At 36.0% G+C, this 20,741-nt stretch overlaps 1 protein-coding gene across 1 annotated transcript in view; it reads left to right on the forward strand.

Moving 5' to 3' along the window:
• PTPRC (protein tyrosine phosphatase receptor type C) overlaps positions 1-20,741 on the forward strand; it is a 220,135-nt gene that overhangs the window by 69,264 nt on the left and 130,130 nt on the right. Inside the window, exon 2 of the mRNA XM_042780975.1 lies at positions 5,788-5,874. Within this exon, the coding sequence (XP_042636909.1) occupies positions 5,788-5,874 (87 nt within the window). The remainder of the gene's footprint in view (positions 1-5,787; positions 5,875-20,741) is intronic.

The following is a 20,741-nucleotide window of genomic DNA, read 5'->3' on the forward strand; positions in this document are numbered from 1 at the left end:
TTCTGTGTCTGTGTTAATTGGTTTCCCTTTTCTTTGTTGAAGAGGGTCTGTGCAATCCTTCTGCCTAGTCCGCCATCTTGCCAGAAACCCCCGGCATCAGTTCTTTTACTGTCTTACTTATTCATTTTTCAGTTTTCAGATATGTATGTGGTTATTGAAAATAACAGAGCATGGGCCAGGCACATCTTAGTTCTCAAAGTGACATCTTTTCTTTGGGCTTCAGCTCTAACACTTGTTCCAGGCTCACTGGAGCTGGGGGTCTCTCCTAACTCAAGCAGCTGCTGGCTGCTGAGGCTGACAACCCAAAGTCAGCAGGTGAAATGGCACAGTTCCAAGACCAGCAGGCAACAGGTCAGGCCACTAGTTCAAGTCCAGGAACAATTCCAATATTGGTAGGCAACATAGCAGGCCACTGATTATGAAAAAAAATTGAGACCTTTCTAAAAACTTCTGGTTAGCAGTCAAATGTCCTTTGACATTACACCACCAGAGCATCTGTATATATGTGCGTGTGTATATATATATAGGAGCTCTGGTGGCATAGTGCCTAAGGCATTTGACTGCCAACCAGAAGGCTGGCAGCTCAAATCCACCAGCCACTCCTCGGAAGGAAGGTTGTGCAATCTACTTCTGTAGTGATACCACCTCAGAAACCCAAGGAGGAGTCACTATGATTCAGATCCAACTCAACCACAGTGAGTTTGGTTTTGTGTGTGTGTGTGTGTAATCAATTGTTTTTTGCCACAGAGGTTGCCATTGAAATCTACCCTGTTAGCTCAAGTCTCTATCCATCAACATCCTTGCTGTTACTAAAATAAACTCTCTACAATACAATTTATCAGCCTTGAAGGAGCTCTAGTGGTATAGTAGTTAAGGCATTTGTCTGTCAACCAAAATGGCAGTGGTTTGAACCTACTAGCCAATCTGTGGAAGAAAGATGAGCAAGTTTGCCTGCATAAAGATTTACAGCCTTGGAAATCCAACTGGGTTGCTATGAGTTGGAAACAACTCAATGGCAGGGTATTTGGTTTTGGATATGGAATATGTAAATAATTACAAGTACACGAAGCATACACTGTGTCGGGACAGACTGTGGATCCTCTTAAGTAGACATAAAACCATTTGCCATCAAGTCTTTTTTGATTTGTGGTGACCCCATGTGTATCAGAGTAAAACTGTCCTCCATAGGGATTTCAGTGGCTGATTTTTTAGTAGAATATTCTCAGACCTGTCTTCCAACATACCTATGGGTGGACTCTTAGTTCCAACTTTTTGGTTAGCAGCCCAACACATTAACCATTTACACCACTCTGGGACTCCTATACCTAGTCCTCTTCCACAGTGATTGAGAGAAAAAACATGTAAGTGCCTACTGTCTCAAAAATAATAAGGGTATACAGTATCACAGCTATGAAAAGCCAGCTTCATTTCTCAGTTATTTATCATTAGGTCAAAGCTAAGTAAAAATAACAAGAAAAAGATAAATAAGAGCTAACTTTTTTGAGTGCTTACTACATGTCATGGCCTTTATATGACTACAGCAAGCAGAATCATGGCCCCAAAGATGCCCATGTCCTAAATCCTGGAATGGGTGAATGACAAAAGGATTTTGGTGATGAGATAGGGAGATTATTCAGGCCTATCAGGTAGCCCCAGTCTGATTCCATGAGTCCTTAAAAGTAGAGAACCCTTCCCAACTGTGGTCACAGAGGAGTGTGATGACTGAAGAAAGGTCAGCTAGGTGGCGGCATGAGAATGACTTGACATGCCATTGCTGGCTTTGAAGATGGGGAAAGAAAGCCACAAACCAAAGATGCTGGAAAAGGCATGGAAGTGGATTCTCCCCTAGAGCCTTCAGAAAGGAACACAGCTTTGTCAACACCCTGATTTTAGGCCAGTTAGACTCATGTCAGAATTCTGACCTAGAGAAATGTAAGATAATGTTGTGTTATTTTAAGCCACTAAGCTTGCAGTGGCATAGTGCCTAAGGCATTTGACTGCTAACCAGAAGGCTGGCAGTTCAAACCCACCAGCCACTCCTCAGAAGGAAGACTGGGCAATCTACTTTCGTAGAGACACCACCTCAGAAACCCAAGGAGGGATTGCTATGAGACGGAATCGACTTGATGGCAGTGAGTTTGAAGTTTGTAATGATTTGTCATAGCAGCAATAGAAAATCAATGCAATATCCTATTCCATTTAGTCCTAAAAACAGAATCCGATACCATTATTATTCCTATTTTACAGAAGAGAACACCAAGTCTCCGAATGGTCAACTCAAATGGAGTCACTTAGTTGGTGAGAGATAAAGCTGGAGGGAGTAAACCCCATGTTTTTTTTTTCTCTCCAAAAGACAGGAAAGACAATTTATGAGTCAATATACATGTGACACATGTTTCAGAAGCAGGGAATAGACAGGAAACTGGCAGAGATTTATAATTATGTGAGGTAATGGCTTAGAAATTATGTGAGGATGATGAAACTATGAATACCCAAAGTGAAGTAACATAGTCTTAAGTAGAATAAAGATAGAAATTTTCAGTTAGAATCATTATAATAAAGCTCCCTAAAAAGCAGAAAATTTTTAAATTAGCAGAAAGAAAATTATAGATGTCACAAGTAACAGAATGACAAGTTGAGAGACAATGTAATTCTCATCAGAAACAACAGATACAAGGAAGAACTAAACAAAATCATCTACAGGACTGAAGAAAGAAAATCAAACCAAATTAAAACCAAACAAAAATAACTCCATGGGCTAAGAACTCTATGTCCAGCCACATTTTCAATTAAGATTAAGAGCAAACTAAAGGTAATACAGACAAGCAAAGGCAGCAGGGGAAAGGTTAAATAATGAGTAATCTTGTGATTGAAAACAAGGTAGTATTAAGATATAGGATAAAGGGATTGAAATGTGGGACAGAGCACCTAAGAAATGTATCCTATACTAGGACAGATGAGAGCTGACTACTATCATTAGACTTGCACATATATAGTTTTGTTTCATAAATTGTGGTAATTCCTAAATCACAGAAACACCCTGTATAACTTCCAGACCAGGGAAAGAAATTTAAAAGAGATGGAACAAAAGACTCCAGTAAAATTTCAAGACAGTAGAGATTTCCAAACAAGAGAAAACAAATAGAGCAATGAATAGATGAAGAAACAAAAACAAAACACCAGACAAAAAATTCAAAATAACCAGGGACCTAAAATTATAATAAGATGTTGGAACAAGATGAACAATAGCAAGAAAAATTGGTATAGAAGAGAAAAATTATTTTAACTAAAATAAAAATGTAAAATATATAATTTTATATAAAATATGTTTTATACAGTATATATAATATAAAAAGTTGGAACAAGATGAACAATAGCAAGAAAAATTGGTATAGAAGAGAAAAATTATTTTAACTAAAATATAAATATAAAATATATAATTTTATATAAATATATAAAAGCCATAGTACAAAACAAGTGAGGGAAAGGATGAGAAAGAGAAAAATAAAGTAAGGAAGGTAAGATGAAATTGAACTACCTGGGTTCAAACTATAGCGTATACACTGCCTAACTGTGAGATCTTAAAAAAAAAAATCACCTAACCTCTCTGACCTTCACAGATAAAATGGGGAATAATCATATTAATTATTTCAAGGATTGTTGTACTAAGTCGTTGTTGTTGTTATGTGCCCTCTGGTCGGACTCAACTCATAGCGACCCCTGCTTGGGTTTCTGAGGTGGTATCACTATGGAAGTAGCTTGCCCAGCATTCCTTCTGAGAAGTGGCTGGTGGGTTTGAACCGCCAACCTTCTGTACTAAGTTAGATATTGCATATTAAGCACTAAGCATAGTGTAGTGCCTAAGGCACTTGACTGGTAACCAGAAGGCTGGTGGTTCAAACCTACCAGCCACTCCTGGGAAGGAAAGATGGACAATCTACTTCTGTAGTGATACCTCCTCAGAAACCCAAGGAGGGGTCACTTTGAATTGGGTCCTACTGGATGGCACATAACAACAACAACAGCATAGTTAGTGCAAAAAAATAAATAAATAACAAATAAACAAACAAACCCACAACCATCTAGCCAATTCCTACTTATAGTGATCCCCAGTGACTTTCCAAGGTGGTAAATCTTTATGGAAGTATTCCCTTTATGGAGTTTTCTCCCTTTATGGAGATTCCCTCCACAGAGCTGCTGGTGGATTTGAACTGCCAACCTTCTGATTAGCAATCAAATGCCTGATGCACTGCACCACCAGAGCTTTTATAGTTCATGCAAGAACTCCTAAATAAGTTATGATAATAATAATAACAACAATCTTAGTACCCATATTTAAAGCTGTGGGACTATTTCCATTTTCACAGAGGATAAAAATGAACATACTGCCTTGAAGTCGGATCCGACTCATAACAACCCCTCCTTGGGTTTCTGAGGCAGTATCACTATGGAAGTAGATTGCCCAACCTTCCTTCTGGGGAGTGGCTGATGGTTTTGAACCACCAGCCTTCTGGTTAGCAGTGAAATGTCTTAGGCACTAGGCTACCGAGCTCCTATAAATATGCAAGGACCGAACAATTGTGGTTCCTGACCAGGGAGTGTAGCATTACTGCAAAGGATTTACCTAAAAGTCCACCAAGCATTCTCTAAATTTTGCCTTGTATTTGTATGTAATGTTATTTTTGAAAGCACATAAAGGCTACTACAATGATAACAATTCACGTAATTATTGCCTTGCGTATTGCCAGTAAGCATTTTCTCTTTTTCAGTGGATTTACTAAGAATATTATTGGCATCATGGAGAATGGTGTGTATTAGTTTATTGTTTTATTAATCAAAATAATTGGGACAGTATTGCCCCATTGTAACAAAATAAAAATAAAAGTAAAAAAAAAATAAAAATAAAAAGCTTTACTTTTGTAAAAGACTGCTCTTCTTTCCCTCAATGGCACAAAGAATGTCCAGAGTCACAAAGTAGGATTTGCTCTAGCAGAAGTTACATTCTGGTTCCGTTCCTAGCCCCACCAAGGACATCTGTGAAAGATTTGGGGCAAACCTGTTAAGCTCTCTGAGAGTGCTTTTGCATAGGAAATGAATTTGACTTCTGTAACTGTCATATTGCCAGGTTTTGAATGCCTTAATGGTAAATGATACTGGTTGCCCAAAATAACCAGATAAGCAGTGTTTCATCCATTCATTTTCATCTTCTTAATAAATCAAATAGAATATTATCTACTAATCCAATTACTTTATCATTTTGCTAATCCCATTTAGTCATATGTATGATGTATCTGTTTTATCAACCATTAGGTAAAATACTATTTATTATTTTGAGGGGATCTGATTTTAAAAAGAAAGTAGCAAAGAATATTGTAAAGTAGTATTATTTGGATAGTTTGAAAAACATCTTTCATGAGGGGAAAATTTTAAAAAAGCTCAGCTCGTTTATTCTAATTACTTGAATTAAGGAAGTAAGAGGCCATTGCACTGTCTTTGAACAACTCTCTTGACTTCCTGCAAAGAGGACCCTTTACAGTACTTTTGGAGAAGTTGGTAAAACTGAATCTGACATCATCACCTCGTACATGTAGCTAGCAAGTGGTTTGTTCTTAGGCTAACAAAGGAGGAAATTGCTCCCTGTCTGATAAGACAACAGTCAACAGTACGTATTTAGTTCTTTTTTATTTTTCATTCGGTTTTACAAGCAAAAATTTTTTACAGAGATAACTATTATTTTGCCTTCCAGAAGGACGCATGCTGTTGCATAAGGATACGGCTGATTTCCAGATATAACCATGTATATGTGGCTCAAACTTTTGGCGTTTGGTTTTGCCTTTCTGGACATGGACCTGCTTGTTACAGGTAAATCCAGGGGTATTATTATTTCCTTAATTATTTTATTTCTACTTTTGGAGGAACATTGATTGGAAATAGGCAAAAAAAAAAAAAAAAAAGGAAGTGTTGATGATTGGAAGTGAGGAAGACCGCTGTAAAATGGTCAAGGCTGTTGTTCAACAATGAGACCTGGTTTGTTATGTGACAGAATACCTTGTTTCTGTTTCTAAGAAGCATGAATGCTTGGGGAAAAATTGCAATTTAAAGTAAAACATGGTCTGCCTGTATATTTCTTTACAAATGAGTCAAGGGTATTGCAAAAGCAACTTTAGTTACTTGAGCCCCAACGTGATATGAGCTTAAGTTTGCGCAAGCCTGAGTAATTTTTTAATGACACAGTAGGTGCGTTTTTATCTTTTCAGTCAAAGATGCATAAGTCAGAAAAAATTTAAAGTTAAAGATAACTACTTGAATGTAAGCCACTCTCTGTCTTCGGATCAGGAGTTTGTTTCCTTAAAACTTGATTACTACTGAAAAGATTTTATTGAAAGTCTAACTGTATGATTTTTCAAAAAAATATACTTGAACTTGTCATGAAATATTAACTTTTCACAAAGTCTTTTCACAGAATATATTTTAAATCTACTCCGTAGTTCCTCATTAATAGTTTTAATGAATTTTTGCTTTGAAAATTCTAGTGGGGCCACCGCCCTTCCTGGATGATGGTTAAATAGTAGAGCCTTGAGGAGACAAAAATAGTTAAATTCAAAGAATCATGCAAATGCAGTATTCTGTAAGAAAATGTAGCTAATTAGACCTTGAGTCCTATTTCAGTGTGAGATCTCTGTACTCTTATGGTCTATTCGATGGACATTTCGTCAACAACTTTTTTTAACTGCATGATGAGTGTATTTCAGTTGATTATTGAATGGAACTAATTAATTTGAGATTTAGTATTTCTCCTTGTGATATATCTAAAAACCATGGGTTTTAATGGTAAGCATATTGAAATGGTTTTCTTTTAGAAATTCAAAATCAGTCATCAGAAAAAAAAAGAGAAAAGAATGTTTTTTAAAAATCTTGCTTATAGGTATTAACTTTGAAATCATGTTTTCACTTTATTTTTAAATTTCCTGCTGCTCTCCTTTTCTCAAACACGGACATCAGCCACCTCTTGAGCACGTTACATCACTGTTGTATTTTGGCAGCTGAGGGGAGTGGAAAGAAAAGGAGTCTGAGATAATTTTTTTTTTTTTCCCCAGTAAAGGAGGACTGGAAAAAAAAAGAAGAAAATCTACATAGATACAGCCTTTTGTCTTAGTGCAGAAAATGTTTATCAACTTGTCAGTTTTGTAAAGTGGCTTGTCCTGATCAAAATCATATTATAAAGAATAATGATTTAAATAAGCTTCTACATGTGTATTACCATAAATCAGGGCATCTTTCCATGAAAAATTTCCACTTAGGAACCGTTGCAAAGCCTTTCTGCATGAGCTTAAAGAACTACTGAAATATTTTGTAGGTCACACAGTAAATCGCCATAAAAAATTTCAACTCAGTATAGAAAATGTGTTTTTATCATGAGAAACATCTTTTAATACATAATCAAAATATGAATATAATAGATTCTCCAAGGCTTTAGGTCAGCTTTCCTGAAAAATTTATACTATAAAGAAATGGATGCATACATATAGATTTATTGTGAAAGATCAAATGTATCTTCAATTACTTTCATGAATATGAAGAGCAAATTTTCTAAAAGATATTGACAGTCTTCTTGAAATATACACAAATTTCTGGAGCAGGTACATAGACATATTCACTTGAGTCTGCTACTACTGTTCATCACACTTTTAAGTTCTGAGAGACATGTTGTTGTTCATTGTATAATTTGGGAGGTTATTGATATTTTAAACTATATGTTTTTCTTATTCACAACACATAAGCTGGATTACATGTTTTGTTTTAATGTCTTAAAATTGAGTTTAGTGTCTGTAGGTATATTAAAACTCTGCGTAGGAAAATTTATATTTTCTAATCTCTGTTGTTGTTGTTGTTGTTATGTGCCGTCGAGTCGGCCCCGACTCATAGTGACCCCTCCTTGGGTTTCCGAGGCAGTATCACTATGGAAGTAGGATTGCCCAACCTTCCTTTCGAGGAGTGGCATTAAAAAATAGAGTCTAATGTAGTGAGAGAGAAACATGTGCATGGTTCAGAAATTTGATTTATTTAATATTTAAAATACAAGTATTGATGGTGGCATTGAGGAAGAGGAAGACATAAAGAGGTGCATGGAAGGTACAGACAAGAAAGATGAACCCTTTTGCACATACAGTACAGTGGTGTCAGTGAAGGCAAACATTGATATATAGGTGGATAGATGGGTGGACAGGCTGAATGATTAGGTATGTCTATGTAGGGGGGAACGTGCCCAAGACCATGTATAGGATTGGCAGACAATGTTTCTACAAGTGCGTTTGTATATTCTGTAAGAATTCCCAGGTATATAGTAGAGCTGACCAGGGACAAGGTAGCCATAGCCAGCTACCTAGAGGAAGCAAGGAGTTGTACCTGTGGGCTCAGGACCATGGTCGCAGGGGACATCAAGCTCATTTGGCATAACATACTACAAGAAAACATTGTTCCACATCCTACTTTGGCAAGTAGTGCCTGGGAACTTAAAAGATTGTAAGCAGCTATCTAGATGCAATGATAGGCCTCTCCTCATTCAGAGCAAAGAATAATGAAGAAAACCAAAGACACATGGAAACAATTAGTCCAGTGACTGGTATGTCACGAGATCCTCAGCCTGTATGACTATGAGACCAGAAGAACTAGATGGTGCCCAGCTACCACTGTCAACCACTTGAAGGGGGACCTATGAAGGAGATACTGGGTAGAGTGGGAGAATAATGTGGAACAAAACACAAAATCATAAAAAAAAGAGGGGCCAGTTTTGCTGGTCTGATGGAGACCAGTTGAACCCCTGAGAGTATGGCCCCTAGCTGCCCTTCAGGTCTGCAATTGAACCCATTCCTGTGGCTTCCAGCCAAACAAAATACAGACATATGAGCTGAACACTTATGTTAGGTAGAGACACTCCTTGGAAAGATCAATCATGGGAGAAGAGAAAGGCTGGATATGCACAAAATGACAGCTGGGGGTGGGGCAGGACTGCATGGGAGGGAAGGACACAGGGAAGAGGTAACTATAGGGAGGAAGTGGGAAGAAAGCTGTTGCACTATGAGAAACTGCAGTCAATGTCATGAGACAAAGTGCATGTGAACTGCTGTATGGAAAATAAATTTGCTCTATAAACTTTCACCCAAATCACAATTTAAAATATATATAAATGTACAAGTATGGACAAGGCCAAAGTTAAGGTTTGCAGGGCAACTACAATGCTCTGTTCAGTTTTACGGAATAGTTCATATATTTTTATTTTCTGCCTCTTTGCCATGACAACTGGAAACCAAAACTTTGCTTAAAATTTCTAAATAAGTCTAGGGGACAATGGTAGTTTTGAAAATTCAGTTATGAGTGAGTGTTCACTGGCTCTAACAAAGGTGTAATGCCAGATAAATCTATTACTTCACCATAGCTGTTAAGATTCATTTCCTGGAAATAGGTCTTCATTTTTTCCAACTACATTAAACAGGAGTATCTCATATTGCAAATGTGAACTCTGCCTTACATATGACAAGCATTCAATAGAAATTATTCATTTAATTTGTTAAGCAATTTTTAGATACTCTATAATTTGGAGATTTGGGGGAGTGAATTGGATTATTTATTCTGTTTTTGTTTTTTTTTTTTTTTTTTAATCTTTTCCTAAGAACAACTGCCTGTGACCATTATCACTGTGAGAATTTGAAATATATTTTGTTGCAAGAGAAGAAAGGTGGGGGTGGGGACTCGCTTGTCCTCTTCCTCTTCTGCTGTTAAGTAACCATGCACAGGAGGAGAGTGGTTAGCTTAGCTAGGTCTTGCTTCTGTTTGAGATGATTTGATACCCCTTGACCAATTACAACTAGCCAATATAAAACAACAACAAAAAAAAAACCCAAACTCACTGCCACTGAATTGATTCTGACCCTTAGCCACCCACATTGGGTTTCCAAGGCTGTAAATCTTTACAGAAACAGACTGCTCAGTCTTTCTTTCGTGGAGCAACTGGTGAGTTTGAATCACCAGCCTTCTAGTTAGCAGCCAAATGCCTCAGCCACTACGCCACCAGAGCTCCTTATACATTTTTGTACTGGAAATCAAATACACACACACACACACACACACACTTATTCTAAAAAAAAAAAAAAACTCTATTGGCACAAATGATTAAGTGTTCAACTGCTAACCTAAAGGGTGACAGTTCCAACATACTCAGCAGTTTCATGGAAGAAAGACCTGGTGATCTGCTTCTCTAAAGATTACTACCAAGAAAACCCTATGTGGTAGTTCAGCTTTGCCATATGGGATTGCCATCAGTAAGAACTGACTTGATGGCACCTAATAACGACGACAACCTACTCGTTCTCCATATTTTTCTACTCTTTAAATACTGGAGTTCTATAGGCTTCAGTCCCTGGCCAGTTTTATTCTTATTTTCTACATTCTGGATTCTTTATCATTACCTCCTATTTGTTAATGAACCAGATTCTGTATCTCCAGACTCATCCCTTGGAAGGATGGAACCCATCTCCTTCCCTAACTCCAAACAATAAATTGCTTACAATTCCCAATCTCTAAATTATTTTTTCCATTCTTCTTCTTTATCTCCATTGCCATCACTTTAATTGACACATTTATCATCTTTCCTTTGTACTATTGTAACAGCTTCTAATCAGCCTGAAGTTTCATCCTTCCTTTTTATGCTCTGTAGCTTTAAACAAACAAACAAACAAAAATCTCTGCTATCTCATTATTGTATTTGGTACAGATTCTGCAGTCTTTGCCAGACCACTAGGCCTATCAAAGAGGTGGGCCTGGTGCCTGCAGGGATTTTTTTTTTTTTTTTGCCTTTTATAATTGGCAAAAGAGAACAAGCAGGAGATAGACTCAGCACCTGGTTTCTCTATACTCCCTCAAGGCCTTCAAGGCTTTGCACACATCCTGTCTCCTTTGTTACGTCCTCTTCTATCACACTGGCCCCTCATTTCTCTATTGAAATTGAATAGTATTTACCACTTTTCTTTTACATTTCTCACATACTGGCTCAAAATACTATTATTATAATATTAGTATTGTATGAACCTGTCAATTCATTTACTGTCATCCTAACCCTACATGAAAGTAGAAACTATGTCTTATGCCTTTTTTTGGTATCTTTTGTACCTTATTTGTGACTAATCATAGAGTAAATAATAATTTTTTTTTGATAAAACTTCAGCTCATGGTGATAGAGGAGAAGGAGGAGGAGGAGAACAATAAATTTAGGGAGAGAGGATAGAAAGAGGGTGAGATTGAGACCAAAAAAGTAGCCAGAAGTGAAGTGGGAGAAAGGAAGCAGTAGGACATTTTACCAAGATTGATTACACTTATTTTGGACCAAGATCTTTACAGCTATAACCTTCTTTTATTCTATTCCCTTCTTTCATCTCTTTATTTCACCTCTTGTCTATAATGATTCTCCTGACTTCATTAAAATCTATAGTTCAAGGACGTTTCCTCTAGTTTTTCCTTGACCCACTGCACATTCTTGCTAATGGCATTTGGTGAGTGAGTTTTGTACTTCAGATACAGATGCTCATAGAAAGAACAGTAAAGAGTAGGGTCCAGTTCTTTGCAAGTGCTGGTCTGGGCACTCCCAGTGGTGGTGTGGGGGCTGTTCGGAGCAGACAGGTGATAGCTGCTGTGTTCTATGGTTTGCATTGTGAGCACACAGGAAGTTTGTAAAGAGTCTGGGAACTGTTTCTGACTAAAAACGTGATAATAGATTTCAGTCTGAGTAGGTAAAGAGCCTTGATTTGTATTGTGAAATGTGAAAGCACGGTGTTCATGAAGACAAAGTTTTATGTTCAAACTCTGTGCAAAGTTAAGTCAGGTTTGCACAGAGAAAGAAGTTTTGCCCTCATCATAGGTCTTTATTTTTTTCCAATCATTTTATACATTTATGAGAGTATTTACATGGGAGAACACAGGAATGGAAATGTAACTGAATCTCAGTTTAAATTTAATTTCAGTTTAGTCTAAATCACTTTCATAGCAGTTGCCTATTATCAGAGGAATAGTGGTATGACTGACATACTCAAAGATAACACTCTGTAGGGAATGATGTAGGGGAAAAAATAAAATATCACAGACTATTCATTTAGCAATATGATGCACTTATTCTTTTTATGTAATAAATAAATATGTACAAATAAAAATTAAGATAATCATTAGATATTGTTTATATAGCCCTAACCAATGTTTTGATTAGAAAATATGTAATTTTGCCTAAAATCCTTATTTTAATCAGTATTGTTATTTATATGTCCATGTGCCACCTTCCATTTCAGTCCAATAGAGTCTGGGAAGTGGCTATTGTAAGCAGGGTCCTGTATACTCAGGATTCACAATAAATACAGGAAAATATAAATTTTAAAACAAAACAACAAAAAGCCTTCCTACTCTTTCAATTAGGACAAGCACAAAGCCCATGTTAATCAAATAAAACAAACATCTTCCCTGTCAATTCACAGGCCCTTCATTTGCTTCACTTCTGAAAAAATAATCAGCAGGACTATTGAAATATTTATTAGATTCTTCCCTGAAGACCCAAGCCTAAAAATCTTTAGCACATTTTATGGTGCTTCACTATAAAGTGAGGTCACTGGGTAGCACAAAAGTTAAACACTAGACTATTAACCTAAAAGATTGGTGGTTTGAACCCATCCAGAGATGGAAGAAAGCCTGGTGATCGCCTTCTGAAAAGCTACAGCCTTGACAATGTTATGGACCAGTTCTACTCTGTACGTGTGGGGTCACCATTAGTAGAAATTGACTTGACAGAAACCAATAGCTACAACTATACAGTGTTTAAAGATTTATTTATTTATTTTCCTGCTGAAAATGAGACAACAAATGTCTGAAATGGAAAAAGTCACTTTAAAAAAAAACATAAAAACCACTGCCAACCAGTTGATTCCAACTCATAGTAATCCCTTGGACAGAGTAGAACTGCCCTATGGGGTTTCCTAGGCTGTAAATCTTTACAGAAACACACTGTCTTATCTTTCTTCAGTTGAGCAGCTGGTGGATTCAAACCACTTACCTTTTGGTTAGCAGCCCAATGATTTACTGAAATCATTTTACTGAAATTGAATTTCAGTACACATTACATTTATGATAAAACTATAATTGCAGTTCAATTATACCCAAGTGAAAATGATGACCATTAATATACCGAAAAAGTTTCTTTTAACCAACTGGAAGAAAATCATCAACCCTCTGAAAAAGCAATCTGCTGATGTTCTAATAGAAAGTTGAAGCTGAGAGCAGCCTAGCATTCCACTAGGCATATAGGATATGAACAACTGGCAAAGTCAACTTAATGAAAATCACTGATAGTCAGGAAGAAATTCTGTCTTATAGCAGTAGAAAATATAACAGTTCTGATATTCAAGAATACAACTTTGAGAAAACTATATAAATAGCAGGAGTGCTAATAGATGATATCAAAGAGGTGATATCATGGCAATAAATTGTGACTACTAGGTTTTAAGATATCTCCACTCAAGGAAAAAGCAACAATGAATACGATAATTTGTTTACTGACATATATGTGTATATATATATATGCATGTCGTTTGGGGTGAGAAATATCTTGGAAATGTTACACCATGAATTGTGTGATCTTGATCCACCTTTGACTCAAAAGTTTGCACCTTTGAGACAGTTTCCTCATCGATAGAGTATCATTAGCATTAAACATGAGAATGTTTGGAAAAGTGTTTTAAAAACAATGAGAAGCTCTGCAGTTTTAAATTTCAATTTCACCACCCCATAACATCACAGCACACACATTTTTACCATTGAAACATGGTTTCAAACAACATCTCTTCCCTTTTTTTTTCAGGTGATACAGACAGGTTAAGGTTTTATGCAGAGAAATACACCCTTTTCCTTTTACCTTTGCATCCTCTACTTTAATGATTTTCAGGCTACTCTGGATGGCACCTTCTAAATAATTTGTAAATTCACCCCTTCTATAATTCCTTGATAGGAGCACTTATCATTTCTCATTGTAGTAATAGTTTTCTGTTCCTACTGTATCCATTACAAGGATAATCCTCTGTAAAAGGCAAAATATTCCTTTGTATGTTGCTCCTTTAATGTCTACTTATGGGAAGAGAATATTCTGATACATAGCTTTGATTTCAATGAAGTTTTTTCAATTATTATGAAAGCAAACTTTTAATTAGAATATACTAACATTTATAAATTATCATTGATGATAAACATAACAAAACAAACTCTATTAAGCCAATTTCATCCCCTGAACATTTTTATATTCTCTAAATAAATCAATGCAAACTTTTCCATGTTATTTTACTGAAGGAATTTGCAATAGCACCAATTTTCATTTGATTATTGCAATTATTTTAGATTCATGAATCAATTTTTATTCACATTGAATTTTAGTGATTATAGCTTACAGCTTTAAAAAGTTTCCTTTGTGATAATTATTTTTCTGTTATTTCTCTTGTGAAATAATACATTTTCTTGTCATATAATACAAATCTACAGCGTAGTACCTAAGGCATTTGACTGCTAACCAGAAGGCTGGTGGTTCAAACCCACCAGCCACTCCTCCGAAGGAAGGTTGGGCAATCTACTTCTGTAGTGATACCGCCTCAGAGGGGCTCGCTATGAGTCGGGTCAGACTTGACAGCACATACAGCAACAACAACAGTTTTCAAAAACACTTAATTCTATCAAATTATAACAACAACAACAGCAAAATACGGTGTGTAATTTTAACCATTGTCAGTTTCTTTTTCTTTCTTTCTTTTTTTTTTCTGTGTCTCCATGTTAAATACAATGTGAGTTTTTAGTCAGAATTTCATTTATGTCAAATTTTGTAGCATTAGCCACTTTCAAATTTATATTGTGTTGATAATTTATATTAGTAACATTCATTTTGATATTGAAAGCTCTTTCAGCCACGTTGGTTTTGAAATCTTTGAGACTGAATGTTTTAATTATATATTTCAAGTAGCCAATGGAAACTTTGAAAACAATTCTAGCACTGGTGTAGTCTAGGATGCGTGATTTAATATCTCATTCATTTGTGATATTCTTCTGATTAGTTTATGTGCCAACTTCCTATTCATTGGCAGAATAAAAAGTAAAGAGGAGAATCAACCTGTTAAGCATAAAATGTTCTCAATGTAAAATGGTTGGTAAAGTCAAAATGAGGGGTCTAATTATCCCACTTTCGTCTCTGTGAACTGAGGAAAAATAAAACCTGAAACATGAAATCTAGTAGCATGGCACGCAATGTAACACCTCCAGATTTCTCTAGCTTTGTCTGCAGCCACGCTGTAACACATACTGTAAAAACTAAAACCAAACTTATTGGCATGGAATCGATCCTGACTCCATAGGAACCCCTTTGGGTTTCTGAGGCAGTGAATACTTATGGAAGTAGGTTGCCCCATCTTCCTTCTGTGGTGCAGCAGTTGGGTTTGAACTGCCAATCTTCTGGTTAGCAGTCAAATGCCTTAGGTACCATGCCATCAAGCTCCTTAACACATACTATATGTTCTTGTAACTTGCATTTCCATACAAGTATAATATTTTCCTATCTCAAACTATTGGCTATTCTGATTTTCTTCCTTCCACATTTCCATCAATTGGGAAAATTACAATTGCTTTCAAATTTTAATCTAGAAGCCACTTCCTCTAAGCAGCCCACCTGCACGTTGCTTACACTCTCACCCTTTTTACACCTGAACAGGTGTTCTTCTTTGACAATCTTTTGTGTTCTCTTTATTTGTCTGTCTCCTGCTAGAATCTGGCTCCTGGGTTGTATCACTAGGTTATCCACCTGTGCCTGCAGGTGAAAAACAAATGTTTGCTGAAATAATATATCGTCTGTCAGTGGAGCTCAATCTAGTCTGTGGAAAGCACTTGACTTAACTTGTTACAATATGTATTCTGTCCTTTATAGTTGTTGTTATTTAAGTTAATTATTCATGGCTAAATTTTCTACAGGCTAGAAAATTTTGAAAATTCCAGTAAATAGAAGGAAGAAAATTATTTAGAATCTTTGCTATCCACTCTCCCTTTCTTTCTCTTCTTTTCTCTCTCTGTCGATTACATGCTGTGCATAAAATTATATATCCCGATTACTTTTGTAAGTAAACTTTGATTATTCTTGGTAGTTTGTGAAATACAGAAGTAGCAGAGAAGAAAGTAAAAATTTCACAGATTTCCAGACCTAGAGACTTTCTGTGTATTTCATGTCCCCAGGCCAGTCAAATTTATTTATTTATTCATTATTTATTAATTCACTTGATGAACAAAGATTTTATGAGTGCTTACCCTGTGCTATTGGCTGGGACTACCATATCCTGTGCCTGCACTATGAAGTTTATAATTAGGTTGGAGCAGTAACAGATTGGAGATGGGTTTTAGCTCTCCCTAAATCTCCATCAACACCCCAAAGCTTCAGCCCCAAAGTAGTAATAAACCTTACTACACATAAGTGTTGGTTTTTCTCAATCCTTTATGAAGAATAAATTTCAAAGATCACTATTATTCATCTCTATCTCTCTCTCTATATATATATATGCTTTTCAATGATCCAATAAAAAAATTCTTACTGATATTTATATATGACTTAAAGATATATAACAGCTAAGAAAAACTAAGTGAAGCAGAATAAATCAGTGTTTGGGCTAAGAATATAGATTATGATATGAGAGAAGAAGATAAAAAAAAGAAAAGTTTAGAGAGCTAATAAAAGTAAAAGTCTACCTCCTGTCTCTGATTCCAATCAGATTTCCTTTGCCAGACTTCTCAGCTGTACAGGTTCTGGAGCTGCTACTGAATTATATAGATTATTAGATATTTAATAAAGGAAGGTGGTAGACTAGAAGAGGAACTAGCCAATCAGTCTTGATTCTTCTTTGCTTATTTATTTTGTGATTTATTCTGAAAATGAAAAAAAAAAAAGCAAGATTTACTTGGGAAGAAATGTTAAAACACGCACACATATACAGCATACAAGCAAGTCCTTGACTTTTTTCTAGTCAGGGACTATAAGGCTTTTTATATTGCCTTTATTGGATAGAATATAAGCCACTAGATTTTCTGTTTGCAAGAAGTTTAAGAGATTTTAAAGCAATAAATAAAGTTTTTTTAAAAAAAAAATTTTTATTTTAATTCACAACCAATGCTAGTCATTTGGAAATAGGCATTTATTAATGGATGATTGTATGTAATGCTTGTACAACTAAACACAAAGCACTCTGTGACTTTCACCACTTTTTCCTGTTTGCTGGCCTACATGATTCAGCCAAAAAAAAAAAAAAAAATTAAAAAATCTCTAAATTGGTTACTGGTACTCCATTTCTAAAATATTTACTTTAAGTATTCCACAATATTCTATTCATACCCCAAAGTAATTATGAACATTTAAATAAGGACCAACTCAGAATTTAATGCTGCAGCATTTTCAAAATTCTATGGACTGTTTATGCATGCCCACGAAGTAGAGACTCCATGCTATTTTCTCAACAGCATTTGCCCTCTAAAGCCTTTACTGAAAAATAACAAGAGCTACAAATCATTGGTGGAGTTCTGGTGGCACACTGGTTAAATAGGCTGTTAAACAAAAAAGGTCAACAATTTGAATCTCCCAGCTGCTCCACAGGAGAAAGATGTGGCAGTCTGCTTCCATAAAGATTTGTATCTTGGAAATCTTATGGAGCAGTTCTACTCTGTCCTATAAAGTTGCTATGAGTAGGAATCAACTCAATGGTACTGGGTTTGGTTGGTTTTGTTGAATCATTTATTTCTATAATATTTAATATATTATACTAACTGCCTTATGGCACAGCCTAACTTTATATTAGTATAACTGACAAAGTAATATTACCTTCCATTTTTATAGATGAGAAAAATGAAAATCACTACCTCAAGTTATCGTGTAATTTTTCCAATGTCACTATCTAATAAGGAATGAGGGGTTGGAGGTGGAAACTGAATTTCCGCCTGTATTAATTTGATAGTGGAGTCCCTGGGAGGTATAAACACTAAATGGCTGCTTATCACAAGGTTGGAGGTTTGAGTTCACTCAGAGGAGCCTGAAAAGAAAGGCTTGACAATCTGTTTCCCCCCAAAAATCAGCCATTGAAAACTCTATGGAGTCCTCAGACACATGCTGAGTTCACCAAGAGTTGGAATGGACTTCAGAGCAGCTGGTTGGGTTCTGACTGTGGGTTTATTCTTTTACCACTGGGATACTCAACTCTTTTAGTGGTCAGTTTAATTGTCTGGTAGCTGATAACATGACTTCCTGAGGGTGAGCAAATTACACCAGGACTGAAGAGTAGTTGGTAGTTTCTCAGAGACCATTTGTGTAGAATGTACATTTAAGTCTCATCCATCTGACTTACCTACTTACATGACCCATTGTGCATTGAGCCACTTTCATTTCTTTAGAAAGAGCCAGCTCAGCTAAGACTAAATATCTCTTATCAAAAGCAAAAACATCTTTTATTAGTCTTTACTATAAATGTGGATTCAAACTGATATGCTATAATCATCTTGAAAAGATAAAGTATGGGACTGTGTCTATCTTTAGGTGAGTGATTTGATGGAAAGAATGACTTTTCCCTCACCTTATTTGTTTTTTGATATTACATGAAGTGAAAGCAATTGAATAATTCACCAGAGTATCTTGATTTTTGTTTGTGAAGTGCAAGGGAAGTAACCTGACCTTTGTTAAATACTTTGATCATGGAAAACACACAAGGTTCTCATCTTATTCCAGGAAGTATATACACCAGATAGTCTTTTCATAGTCATCCAAGAGGTATATTAAATGAGTCAGTTAGACTTATTTTATGAGGGTCTTTTGTTGTTGTTGTTGTTCCAGAGGTAATCTGATTATAATTTCAGATAAAGTAAAGAAAAATGCAGTTATTGTTTGGATAATATTATAAATGTGGACTGCCAATGAAATAATTAGGCCAAATATTCTCCTTTGAGTTTTTAGAGACTTAGATTTTCAAACACCCTTTTGGTTTTCAAATTCAGATCTTAACTTATGTCTGATAAATACTAAGTATTTCTATTTTTCAATGATCCACATTTTTATTTTTTGAATTTGCTTAATTGACCTTTTAGGTATGACCAGATATGTAATGGCTAAGATAAAATAAGTGAGGCAGAAGATATTGGCTTAGAGTTTGACTATGAGTGAAGATGATGGTATGATGGGAGTTGATATACAGCAATAACAAGGGTCAGAGAGATGATGAAAGTAATAGAAGAAAGTTTGAAACCAGACAAGCTCTACTCTTAAGGTACTTTAGAAGTCAGTGTTCAAAATCTCACCTTGATTCCGTTATGAGCTTATCAATCATCAAACGTGGGGAAATGTTTCATAAACTTCCACTTTCTCCTATGTAAATGGGAATAAATACTAACAGTAGTTATGTGACAGGATGGTTGTAAGGATTAAAGGAGATGATTTGCTCATCAATTCAATAATGCTTTATGGACCATGTACTTTGTGCTTATTCATACATTAAATAAATAAATAATAACCAAATTAGATCTGAATTTATATTTTAACAAGGAGAGTTACCAAAGGGGAAAAAAATGTAAATGAGAAAATTTCAGACATCTATGAGTACTGTGAAGAAAATTGAACAGAGTGCTATGATAGAGTCAGGCCAGATTCAGAGGGTGATACCTCTATAATCAGAGTGACTTAGGGAGGCGTCTTTGATGAAATGTCATTGAGTTTATGGCCTGACAAGAATGTGAAGATCTATGTAAATAGGGACAGGTCCTGTGGCCTTGTGTAAAGGCCCTTTGGCAAAAGCAGATTAGAGAGTTGGAGATCCAGAGAGGAGACCAGATTCCTGTCTGTGGTGCACAAGAAGCTGAGTAGTATGTAGTAAGTCTGGAGAGACAAGCAGGAAGCAGGTGCTGTAGGGCCTTGTTGGGAATGGAAGGAATTTGAATTCCCCCCTAAATGCAAGGTAAAGAGAATGGTTTTATCTTACTTAAACATTAAAGAGACCACTCCAGGCCGCCTTGGGGAGAATAGATTAGAAGTTAGTCAAAGCTTGGAGATCAGTTAGAAAGTGATTTAATTGAGAGGAGAGAAAAGTGGATGGTAGGTAATAGGACCAAGTGTTGGCAGTGGATGTGGAAATAACAGATTTACACGGAATCAAGAAAAATTGCTGCACAGAAGGAACAAAAAAAAAAAGGGTATAAAATGACTCCCCTCCCCCCATGAGCAACTGGGATGGGAAAGACCCAAGTTAATACTCATTGGTTTTGGTAGACAACACTAATCTGTTTTGTCCATATTAAGGCCTGTATTGTAATTAGATATGCTAGTAGAGATGTCAACAAATCAATTGGATGTAAGCATCTGGAACTCATTGGAAACATCTCAACTTGGAGACACACATTTGGCAGTCACTGTGCAGAGATGGAATTTAAAGCTAAGGGATTGAATATGGTGGTGTGAGGGTAATGCTTAGATGAAGAAAGTAAAAGACCTAAGTCTGAGCCCTGGAACTCTCCCTATTTAGAGGTCAAGTGGGAGGAGGTATCAGTAAAAAGAAACTGAGAAGGGATGGCCAATGAGAAAAAGCAGAAGAAATGTTTTACTTTGGATTTTGAAATAGAAAGTTGATGAATGTAAAGAGTTTACCACAGTTAGTGGCACATAG

This window comes from Orycteropus afer, unplaced genomic scaffold (assembly GCF_000298275.1).
Source record: "Orycteropus afer afer isolate SDZICR_OR568_19922 unplaced genomic scaffold, OryAfe1.0 scaffold00075, whole genome shotgun sequence".
NCBI classification, from domain to species: Eukaryota; Metazoa; Chordata; class Mammalia; order Tubulidentata; family Orycteropodidae; genus Orycteropus; species Orycteropus afer.